We start from the raw sequence: 11,749 nt of genomic DNA on the forward strand, positions 1-11,749 counted from the left end.
AAAATAAAAATAAGTAAATTTTACTTTTTTATTATAAAAATAACTTATAAATTTAGTCAAAAACATTTATTTCGATAAGTAAACTCTTGCAAATAAGTTAAGATAATGTTAACTTGTGTCCTAAGGGTAAAAGATAAGAACTAAAGAAAATAATTATGTTGGAAATTGTACATTGATTTTAATAAAGGTATAAAGTTAATTTTATAATTGATTTTTTCAATAAATTTATTTTACAAGATAGACTTGTATCTAGCAACATTATCTAGCAACATTAACTGTTTTGTTTTAAGTTTATCTAGCAACATAGACTTCTATCATTGAATGTGAGATCTATCAAAGTAATTTATAATATTCTTTATATATTTTGTAAAAAAAAATTCTAAAAATGATTTAAAATAATTTATAAAAACAACTTATAATAAAATAAAAATAAGTAAATTTTACCCAAATTACAAGTGGATGTCTAAGTAGTGTAAAGACACAAGTTATCATTCCCCAAATTATTCATACAATCATGCCTAAGTGTAAGGGAAAGAATTGCTTGATCCAAACACCCCCCATTTGAACATATATATGAACCAAATCTACATTTTGTTATTTCAAAATTAACTTCATTTCCATTTTCTACTTTTAACAAAATGATATCTATATAAAATCAAAATCATAATTACTTTAGTGCATATTTAATATCAGTGTGGATTTGAAATTTTACAAAAGCTAACTAGTATAGCTCTTGTAAAATCTCGGCGACTCCCCTTTACCAAACATGCATTTATTATCATTAGTATAAACCATGTTGAGGAGTTGGTTATCCAAGAACTTACCTCATACTTAAATGTCAGAAAATTTAAACACTAGATATAGTTTAAACACTAGATATAGTTTTGATAATCGAATATTCTGTATTTTAGATCCACGCTTTATCCAGAACATTAAAACCCTCTACCATAGCAGGTTGACTCAAATTGAAGTACAACAAGTCTCAAATATGATTTAACTGTCATACAAAGACACAACAACAACAACAACAAAATAGCAGCTAAGGAAACTGAGTTTGTGAGAAAATTGAGTATAAGAGTGAGTGTGGGATATATAGCTCAAACATCAGAAGCCTTGGGAGAATTTTCTGGTGTCTTCACAGTTGTAGATGCCTCACCCTTATGTGCAGTAATAGCAGCCTTAAAATCCTCCACTATGGACCCATCTCTGAACTTCAATGCAAATGTCGAAAGACCAGTTTTCCCTTCAGTTGCACAGGCAAAGGTCACACCCTTTTTCTCCATATTTGTGAGCTTCATTTCAGGGTAAAGACGCGCATTTAAAATCAATCTGTAATTTCCCTTAGACCTCATAAGAACTCTGGCCTTCTTTTCTGTTCCACTTGTGACATTCACCTTCACCTCTCCTTTTCCGCGTTCCTTCCAACCTCCCTCTACAAATTCAAACAACACTGAATCTGCATTAAAAACTACTTCCTCATTTTCTTCACCGGTTTCAACGACCACTTCCTGCAGTGTTTCACTCTTGGAAATAGCAGATGCTCCTGACGTCCCAAAACCCGAAGTTCCAGTGTTTGATAAACCCAGACCCAAAGGCTGGTCAAGTTTCAAGCCAAAAATAGAACCAGTTCCACTACCTAAAGCAGACCCATCATTTGTTTTAGGCCCAAAGGAAAATAAGGAAGAAGAAAATCCACTTCCAACAAGACCTGTGAAGGCATTTTGACTACTCGAAAGCTGTTGAAATGATTTGAATGGGCCACCTTCAGCTGTAGCCTCGTCACTTACTTTGTTTTCCTTATCCTTGCTTTCACTATTTTCGCTCTTATCATTGTTCTCAGTATTTTTTTCTTCTGTAGATGGTTCTTTTTCAATCTCACCTGCACTTTCCTTATCAGCAGCTTCCTTATTGCCCTCATTTTCAATCTTACTTCCATCCTTACTTTGTTCATGATCTACTTTAGAGTTCTCGCCAATACTCTCCTTCTCCGCAAGCTCCTTACTTACATTGTTTTTTTCTGCAGCATCGTTATTTGAAGTAGATTTGTCCTGCACCTCAAGAGCTTTGCTCTCTAGCTGCTGCTTAGTTTCGTCATCCTTAGCTTTCTCCGGTAGTGTTTCAGCAGTAGCTTCAACAGGCTTGGCACTGGATTCAGTAGGAGCAGACAAGCGTATTCCAGCAAAAGGGTTTGAAGAAGGAGTAGAATTAGTCTGTTGGCGACGTCCTACTTTGATAATTCTCCTGGATGCCAGAACCTCGTCACTGGCTTTCTTGAAAGTTCCAGTATAAAGATCAGCGTCATCTTCATCGTCGTCAAGAGGAGTGTCTCGTGTGAGCTCCCGTCCAGCAGCCCTTTTCTTTGATGACTGTAAGGCATTCTCGGTATCCTCCATTACAGCAAGAACTTCTATTTCACCAAGTTCCAATACAACAAGAATTGCAATCAGAAAGTAAAGTATTCATTCAGCATCAGAGTAAACTAAGCTAAATATGACATTAATGGTGTGTCAGTATATATGTATATCTAAAAGTTACTCACACCTACTAAAAGGCCCAGAGCATGTTAAAAACCAGCTCAGAAATCCCATTAAGATGATACTGACAAGGACACCATAAAATCAGACATAAGACTTTGTCAGTACAATGTAAAGGTTATAACATTGATCATTAAACCAAACCAAGAGCCCAACCCGATTGGGTTGCTCATTCATAAAATAACAATCACATATCACTTGATGTTCAACTACTATAGCAAGCAGATAAAAACCAACAAAACAAATCACAGAAGGATTCAACTCAGCAATCTTAGCAAAACCTCCATTACAGAAAGAATCTTTATTCCCTAATTTTCAGCACACCAAGAATTGCAGTCAGAAAGCACAGTATGCATTCAACAAAAGTGTAAACCGAGCTATATGTACGAGAGTAATGGTATGCGCCTATATATCCAAAAGTTACACACATACTAAAAAGGTGCAGAACAAGTTAAAAATCAGCTAAGGAATCCCAATAAGATGACATTGACAAAGAAACTTTGGAAAAAGAAAAGGACAGTCTGAGAAGCATGTGGCAACATACCAAGCCAGGTAAAAAACAGAACAAAACAAAGTGGCATTGGTATCTACAACTTTAAACCCTTGTATAAGTAGATTACAATAATTCGGCCGCATCTAAGCTATCAAATGTTTGGCAACAATCTTATCAATAGATAAAAACTTCAACATATTTTTGAGCTAAAATGAAATCTCTCGATTAATCTAATGTTTGGCAACAATCTTATCAATTGATAAAAACTTCAACATATTTTTTCAGCTAAAATAAAATCTCTAGATTAATCAAATTTGTTATCTATTTAAAATTACGATACCGTTGGACTTATTTTAGCACTCAACCATTTATGTGTGTTTAAGTAACAAAACGACAATTTAAATATGTTTAAGTGACAAAACAACAAATCCCATAAGTAAACAATATATCTCGTACGTACAACTCGGTTGATGCCTACAAGGACAACGATATGCTTTCAAAACCGATATTTCCCACTTCTCCATATTTAAAGCATACAAGTCTAACTACTAAGCTACTTAACCAACAAAGTAACAAAATAACAAAAAAATCAGCTCAGAAACCCAATTAAGATGACATTGACAATGGAAACCTTAAAAAAAAACACAAACACACACGCAAAAACTGAGAAGCATGTAGCAACTTAGTAACCCTAGTAAAAACAGAACACTGTAGAATCTACAGCTCAAAACTTTATAAGCACCCTACAATAATTTGTTGTTATCTAAGCTAGCAAAATTCAAACAAATATCATAACAACAACAGATAGAAATTTCAACATATTTTTTTGAGCTACAACTAAACCAGTCTCAGATTAACAAAATCAAGTTCATCATCTATTCAAAACTATGATACTATTGCATAAATTCATTTGAGCATTCTACAATTTCTATACATTGAATAAAAGAAAAAGAATGAAACAATTGAAAAAGGGGAAGTTCAACAATCGCGGTGCGTAAAATTCGAAAAATAAAATAAAAATTATCACCGTTTCTGGCAACCGGCGAGAGATTCCGGCTGAGATTTCCGGGAAGATGAATAGTTCAGTGATGCGATGAAATTGAATGGAAAATGTTAGTTTGATTCGATGTAGCTGCTGAGTTTTTGTTGTTTTAGGGTTTTGATTCTTGAAGAATGAAATGAAATCGAATGTGTTTATTTTTGTTGGGCCAATTCAAAAATAATGTAAATTGGGCTTTGGGATAAGAAGCCCTTAAAGAGATTCTCTGTCATCCCCACACTTAAACCGCACCTCTAATATTTTATAATTAAGAAAAAGATCACACAAAAAATCCGTTAGTATAAATAAAAAATTTGGTATGAGTAGAAAAATTTGATAATATATTAAAAAAAATAGGTATGCATTTATACCAATTTTTTAAGAAAACCAAGGGGTGGAAAAACATACCGATTTTTGTAAAAAAAAAAACACCATGATTTATCGTATTTTTTTTCAAAACATTGAAAAATTCGATAGTGAAAAATCACGGGTTCTTAAAAAAAGTTCATGTAGTTATCGATTTTTTAGAATGGCTTTAAAAAATCGGTAGTGTAATTTTCAACGGAGATATTTTGTCGACTATTTTGTGTGATCGCACCAGCACTTGTGTGTGGTCCATAATGAATCAAAACTTGTATAAATAGGCATCACATGTTGTTAAAAAATATCTTAGAATGTCTCACTATTCATTTATGGCAGTTGTGTACTTCAACGAAGTGATAACTCCTGTTGATTTTGGGCTTCTAAAGGATACCACCTGTCTTGGTTTTCTGATATCCAAACTGAATAATATGTTGTCATACACCAAGAACATAAATGTGAGTAAGATCAAGTCTTACTGATTCTACAAGGTTGTTTAGAAGCGTTGAAGGGAACCACAACCATGGACGTTATGCTAAAGGATAAATAAAAAATTACTATGGTGGAAAATGAAAAAGTTAAGAATAGATAAAGTAAGATGCAATATGAATGGGTTATGAAAAGATTAACTATTGAGATTTCCAAAAATAATGTAATTGATGTATTGGAAAGAAAAAACCAATAATAAGTAACCTATTAAATAAAATAAAATTAGATAAGAGGTAAAAAATTACCATTAGGGACACGTTTAATTAGCTTCCATTAGAGTTAATATGTAAATTCTTTGGTATATTACTTTCTCATTTTCTCATGTATTTATAGGAGAAAAATTTGCATCCATTGTTTAGTGACTAGGAAGTACAGTAGTTAAGACAATATTGTAAAGTTGATAAAATTTAATTAATATTACATCGAAAAAATAAAGTGACAATTTTTCAAAAAAATAAATGAACAAATTATCATTCTCAAACAATTTGACAAATATTTTCCCAAAGAAATGTTATAGATGCATAAATAATTTGATAAGTTATTAGGCACTATTAGTCTTCACTATTTCATAAACTCTTTAGACTTGAAAAGTACTTCTACGGGTATCTCTTTCGTCTGATAATTTCCTTTAGCATGAGCCGCAAGCAACCATATAAAAGCTTTCATTTGACCCTCGTGGAAGCTGTATTTTATAGCTTCTTTGCTTTGACGTCAATACTGCCTTGGGACGCGAAAACGAAATTACAGCTGTGATTCCAAAGAAACCAAAAGTTGCTGCACAGAGACACCTCGAAAGCTCCAAACTCTGCTCCGAATGCGAACTTCATTCTTGACTTGATATTCGGAAGGCAAAAAGGGAGTTCAACCACGGCTCCTTGTCTGGAGTAAAAACTCCTCTTGACATTGAATGAGCCATCTGAATATACTATGCCATTTTAATTCAGAAAGCTCCACAATGGCGCGTTAACCATGAAATCACCAGTTATTCTGACTCAACGCGATGCAAATAAGCTGAATTGGTTGGTCAGTCTGAATTGATTGTATCTTAAAGTTATCAACTATAGTAAATTATATATAGGAAATGGCTATTACACAGTTTAAATAAGTTACACAAGATTCAACAGACCTTGTTTCTGCATCTTTAGATTCAACAGCAAGTGCATCATGCCAATCTTCAAACTAGGATACTCTTCAGAATCAGTCAAAGAGTGTGCGGCTTTTGGATTAACCTGTGCACATTAGCAAATAATAAGAAATTATTTATTTAACCCACATGCTATCTGTCAATAATAAGTTACCTTGTAATTAAAGTCCCTTGCTGTAGCAAGAGTTGCAAGTTTTAATACTCCTTCAGTATATCCAAAAGAAAAACATAGAGGTAACAATCCACTCAAATCCATTGCATGTTTAAAACACTTCTCAGCCATTTCTAACAAGAACAGACAATACAGCAATGCTGCAAAAATCAAACATCAAGAAGTGTCCTCGAAACCATTCCTGATATGACAAGAATAAATACACGTCTTAACCATGCACTAGAGTCGGCATCTAAAACTCGAGGATATCTTTGGGAGTTTTTGAAGGGGAGTGGAGTGTTTGCGAATGGATAGATTTGGCATGGGACTGAGCAGAATACTACTGTTGCCAGAACCTCATCATTGCCTCTCTTGAGAGTTTCCGCAGTAAGATTATAAGCGTCGTCCTCATTGTGAAGAGGAGTGTCTCGGCTGAGCTCCCGTTCAGCCGCCTTTTCTTTGATGATGGAAAGCTATTCTTAGCATTCTCCACTGAAGAAAGAAACTCTATTTCCCAAAGTTTCAGGACAACAAGAATAACATCAGAAAGTGCATTATACATTCAACGTAAGAGTAAACTAAGCCATAAGGAGGATCATGTGTGTATATTAAAAATTCATAAACAATACCTTCTAATCTTCGATATCTTCTACAATAGAAGCAAAATCCTGCCTTGCATCTCCTATACTCGTGCTGAGTAATTCCAGAACCGTTGTTATATGTTCACTTAGGGGATGAGATTGATCCCCAGCAACAAATGTATTTAATTGATCATTGACATTAATCCAAGACCATCCTGATTCCTTTATGACTCCCTTTGACTTCATTAACTTTCTTAAATGTGCTACTTCCTTCCATCTTCCACTGGCAGCATATATGTTAGCCATAGTGATGTGAGTTCCAGCAGAATTTGGATCCAAGCGAAGCATTTGTTCTGCTGCCCATCTTCCTCGGTCAACATCCCTGTGATCCCTACATGCTCGGAGTAAGGTAGACCACACAACGTCGTCACAAAGGAATGGCATGTTTCGTATCATACGCTCAGCTTCACTCAACCGCCCTGCTCTGCATAGAAGATCAATCATGCAACCGTAGTGCTCTTTTGAAGGAGCAATCTGATACTCATTAGTCATTAACTTAAAGTAGTGGAAACCAAGATCAACCAATCCAGCATGGTTACAAGCAGTCAAAACCCCAATAAACGTCACATAGTCTGGCATTAAACCAACACCAGAAATATTCTCAAACAAGCTAATAGCCTCTTGGCTGTTACCATGTTCGGCATACCCATTAATCATTGCAGTCCATGATACGATGTCAGTATTGTTTATACCATCAAAGACTTTTGAAGCCTCTTGCAGATTTCCACTCCTTGAATACATACTAATAAGAGCACTATGAACCATTGCTTCATGATCCAGGCCAATGCACAGGGCATGAGCATGCACCTGCTTACCTGGTTCAAGAAGTGCCATGCTTCCACAAACACTCAAAACACTAGCAAGAGCAAACTCATTTGGTTTCGGCCCTTCCGTTCTCATCCGTGATAGATAGTTGAAAGCTTCTTTTGCGTGATTTCCTTGAGAATAAATAGAAATTATAGTGCTCCAAGAAATAATATCTTTTCTAGGCATACCATGAAATACCAATGAAGCTTCATGTAACAGCCCGCATTTTGAATAAAGAGTGATAATGGAATTTGCCACCGACAAGGCATTTACAATACCTAGACGCAATACATGGCCATGTATTTGTTCCCCCAATTCAGTAATAGCGAGATTCGCACAAGCAGAAATTAAAGATGCAAAAGTGTACTCATTGGGACCAATGTTAGATTTTCTCATTCTTTTAAATGCGTCCAATGCATGTTTTTCTTCACCCATCTGTACATAAGTCGTGATGAGGTTCGTCCATGAAACTACATCCGGCATCCTCGTTTTTCCAAATAACCGCATGACATAGTCTGGTTTCCCACATTTACTATACATGGTACCAAGACTATTAATAACAAATGCAGTTTCGTTGAAGCCTTGTTTTATTGTTTGTCCGTGTATGGATTTCCCATAATGTAACAAACCTGAATCAGCAGACGCCTTTAAAACAATGGCAAATGTATGTGAATCATAGCCCACTTTTGATCTCCACATTTCAGAAAAGTACAATAGTCCCTCCAAACTGTAACCAGCATGTACAAGCCCCACAATAACGGCAGTCCATGATACTACATTTCTTGTTGTCATTTTTTCAAAGACGCTACAACCTTGTTCTGTTTTTCCTACTTTCATGTACATGTCTACAAGGGCACTGCTGACAAAAACTGAGTTTATCAAACCAGATTTCACAGAAAAACCATGCAATAATTCTCCAAAATATACATTTGTGCCAAGTGCACAAGCCTTGAGGGCAACACTAACCACAAATTGGTCCTTTTGAAGTGCAGAGTTGACCCACATATTTGAGAATAAGATCAATGCTTCATTCGAGTCTGCGGCATTGACATAACCCGCTATTAAATTTGTCCATGAAATCTCATCTCTGTGAGCCATTTTATCAAACATATCCCTAGCTTCACAAAGTTTTCCCAGTTTCATTAGTTGCTTAATTTGTGAGTTAAGTTCAAGCATATTTGGAACATAATAAGCCATTGGAGCTTGCTGTTCCGGTTTACTCTGCCAGATCACATCTCTGCATTCAGTGTCAGTTCCTGCAAAGATACTAACTTAAATAAGGTTGAAACCTGGCACAGAAACATGAAGACCTTAAAATTACCATACAGAGCTTATATGAATATCAGTGAACTACTACCTCCGCCCTGAATTATATATAAGTCACTTTCCAAAAAAAATTGTTCCAAATTATAAGTCACTTTACAATTCCAAATGCAATATTAATGATTTTTTTCCAACTATTCCTTCTACTATTATTTACTTCGCTTCCTTCTTCTAATTCTTTTAATTTCTCTTTCCTATGTAATTAATGAAGGACAATACTGTAAGGTCCATCCATTAATTATGTTACTTAATTCATGTGAAATGCCTAAAATGTCTTATAAATTGGGACGGAGAAGTATTATTAAGTAATTAATCTATAATTTGATCAACTGAGGCATTAAGGGACGATTTTTTAAAGTCGGGTTGCTATTTTATATTCCTTCAGATAGAAATATGCCATAATCTGAACTCCAAAAGAAATATTTCTCAAACAAAGCATATTGTAACTTTGCTAAAATAGGCACAGGCAACAACCATGCTGAAAACAATAAATGCACTAATACTAGACTTAATTAAAGTTCAAATGAAAGAAATCAATAATACTAAACATAAGGTGACACCAACTTGATCAAAACCTTTCATATTAAAAGTAAAATCAAGTAGGAGAATTTTTTTTAGCATGTAACACTAAACTGCGATACAAAGTGTTATCTAATTCTTTCAGTAATCATAAGTTAAAATAACAAAAAAAATATGACAGAATAAAAGTCTCTACACAAAACAACAAAAAGTAAAAAGATATTTACAAAACATATTTGAATGGATAAATGCATCTTTTTTAGTCAATTTGGCCCTTGTATATATTATTCATTGGTTAGTTAGGTCCTCGGGTGTCTTACATTAGTCAGATTGTTCTATATGAAATTACTAACAGAAGACACTGTCTGGGATTTCTTAATTTTTTTTTTATTTTGATACATTTAGGACACCGCGTCACACATTTAGGACAAAAATAACTGTTTATTCAAATAATAAACACACATTCACATATATTTTTAATTATACCAAGGCAGTTCATTCATTCAAAAAATAAAATAAAGTACCTGGAAAGACATAATTGAGAGGTGGGTTGAGGTTCCTTGAGCATAGAGGAATGTCTGGATTGAGATGAAATGAATCAGCAAGGGCAAGGCCAGGAGAAGAAGCATAACAACGATTCACCCAAACACGTCGCCTGAAGCCATTGAATAGTTTCTGGAAAATGTGCATCTTCTCTCTGGCTTTGAAATGAAACAAAGATTTCCATAATCCTTTATTTTTTTGCATTTTATATTTACTTTACATTTTAAAAAATAAGGTTGCAGATATGATCATAAAAAGTAAGAAAAAAACTCAGGTGACAAGAAGTGAGATGGGAAACAGTAATATATCCACAACCCTGGGTTTAGCGGGTGCAAACTATTTAATTTCTATTTATATTAATAATAATTATAGGCCCTTCAAAAAATAATAATTATTATTATAGATATAAAAATAAAAACCAAATCTTAAAATGATTTTCTCCTAGAGTTTAAAACCGAACTGATGGGAGGAGAATTGCACAATTAATTGGGACAAAATATAATTTAGACCGATGGCAATGATAAGTTCTCAAACCAAATTTAGCCCATTTTATTGAAGTCTTTCTAGTATTAAGCCCCAAAATGAGGCACCACATCTCAATCCATACACATATCAATCCATTAACTAAAGAAGAATGCTCGTAATTTAGAGATTCAAACTAGGCATAAACAAATCCTAACATGATAAATTCAATTTCATTTAACATCACCTAAACTTAAATTCCAAAACCACATAACAATAGCCTAACGGACTTCTAGTATGCCCATTTATCAAACACTTTGAACTCAAGCTTATTAATGTGAATGTATAAGCAACCAAACAAGAAACCATGCATTCTCAACAAACAATATGAACTTGCAAAAATGTTATAGCCATTAGTAACATGTTTGGCTCAAAATCAACATGAACAAACTCATTGTGACATTTCAACAAACACCTTGTGTGCAAAACTCAAGCTTGTATCAAAAGAGCTACTCTATACATGCCAACACCGTCGAGAGGAACAATTCAAGCATAAAAGTTACTTTGGCATGGAAAAAAGTAACCCCACAAATAAAATCACCCCAAATATATAGTTTTTACCAACAAAACTCAAACAGTAGTGGATGTCAATTCTAAACTACCCATTAACCATGAGAGAAAAACAGAGGTAAAGGAAGAATGCACAGATTAAAAATGGAAGAAGGGGGTATGTGGGTTACCTCCCAACAGGAATGCAAAGGGAGCTCGATGGCGGTGCTCGTGGTGGCTAATGTTATGGAGGACATGGAGAGACTCGGAGACGGGGAGTAAGTCTGATGGGGTGGGGTGTAAATTGAAACAGATAGGGTGGTTAAAATATTAAAAGAAAATTGGGTATCATAAGTCCATTTATGTATTATTTTTTGTTTATTTCTAAGTTGTGTTTATTAGATATAATCATATTAGAGATAATCATACTTTTCTCCATTATAAATCGAAGATTTGTGTGAAAAATTCAATATAAATGTATTAATATTTTATTTTACATGTTAATAAAATATAATCGTTGAGTTATTAAAAATATTGGACTTTAATCATATTTATCTTTAAAGTTATACAAATGATGAATTATGATAGTTTTGAGTGAGAAATTTTATTTCAACTATATCAAACTTGATCTTTTGTTTATATTATATATTATATTATCCGAAAGAATCTTTATTTTTAAATGGTTAGGATGATGA

The 11,749-nt window shown here is 34.0% G+C and overlaps 2 protein-coding genes across 9 annotated transcripts; both read right to left on the reverse strand.

The window, feature by feature from the left end:
• Nucleotides 1-919: 919 nt before the first annotated feature.
• LOC127107659 (nuclear pore complex protein NUP50A) lies at nucleotides 920-4,257 on the reverse strand. Of its 2 annotated transcripts, XM_051044968.1 has the most exons (3): nucleotides 4,055-4,200; nucleotides 2,540-2,598; nucleotides 920-2,407 (listed from the first exon to the last, which is right to left on the reverse strand). In XM_051044968.1, exon 3 carries the CDS (start codon nucleotides 2,391-2,393, stop codon nucleotides 1,098-1,100), a length of 1,296 nt encoding a protein of 431 aa, XP_050900925.1. In that variant the 5' UTR covers nucleotides 2,394-2,407; nucleotides 2,540-2,598; nucleotides 4,055-4,200; the 3' UTR covers nucleotides 920-1,097. The 2 variants fall into 2 exon arrangements, with proteins under 2 accessions (XP_050900925.1, XP_050900924.1); XM_051044967.1 differs by lacking the exon at nucleotides 2,540-2,598 and having other exon boundaries at nucleotides 4,055-4,257.
• A 1,055-nt stretch (nucleotides 4,258-5,312) lies between these two features.
• Nucleotides 5,313-11,395, reverse strand: LOC127107658 (putative pentatricopeptide repeat-containing protein At3g47840). Of its 7 annotated transcripts, none has more exons than XM_051044965.1 (6): nucleotides 11,246-11,395; nucleotides 10,025-10,201; nucleotides 6,840-8,914; nucleotides 6,214-6,717; nucleotides 6,042-6,131; nucleotides 5,313-5,902 (listed from the first exon to the last, which is right to left on the reverse strand). In XM_051044965.1, exons 2-3 carry the CDS (start codon nucleotides 10,188-10,190, stop codon nucleotides 6,843-6,845), a joined length of 2,238 nt encoding a protein of 745 aa, XP_050900922.1. In that variant the 5' UTR covers nucleotides 10,191-10,201; nucleotides 11,246-11,395; the 3' UTR covers nucleotides 5,313-5,902; nucleotides 6,042-6,131; nucleotides 6,214-6,717; nucleotides 6,840-6,842. The 7 variants fall into 7 exon arrangements, with proteins under 7 accessions (XP_050900922.1, XP_050900923.1, XP_050900919.1 ...); XM_051044966.1 differs by having other exon boundaries at nucleotides 5,313-5,926; XM_051044962.1 differs by having other exon boundaries at nucleotides 5,313-5,944.
• Between the last annotated feature and the right edge of the window lie 354 nt (nucleotides 11,396-11,749).

The sequence above is a fragment of the Lathyrus oleraceus genome, chromosome 7 (assembly GCF_024323335.1).
Source record: "Lathyrus oleraceus cultivar Zhongwan6 chromosome 7, CAAS_Psat_ZW6_1.0, whole genome shotgun sequence".
Lineage (NCBI taxonomy): Eukaryota > Viridiplantae > Streptophyta > Magnoliopsida > Fabales > Fabaceae > Lathyrus > Lathyrus oleraceus.

Coding starts and splice junctions, on each gene's coding strand:
- LOC127107658 (XM_051044965.1), bottom strand. CDS start 10,190: ATGCACATTTTCCAGAAACTATTCAATGGCTTCAGGCGACGTGTTTGG. Junction 8,915..10,024: donor TCTCAATTATGTCTTTCCAG/GTACTTTATTTT, acceptor GTATCTTTGCAG/GAACTGACACTGAATGCAGA.
- LOC127107659 (XM_051044967.1), bottom strand. CDS start 2,393: ATGGAGGATACCGAGAATGCCTTACAGTCATCAAAGAAAAGGGCTGCT.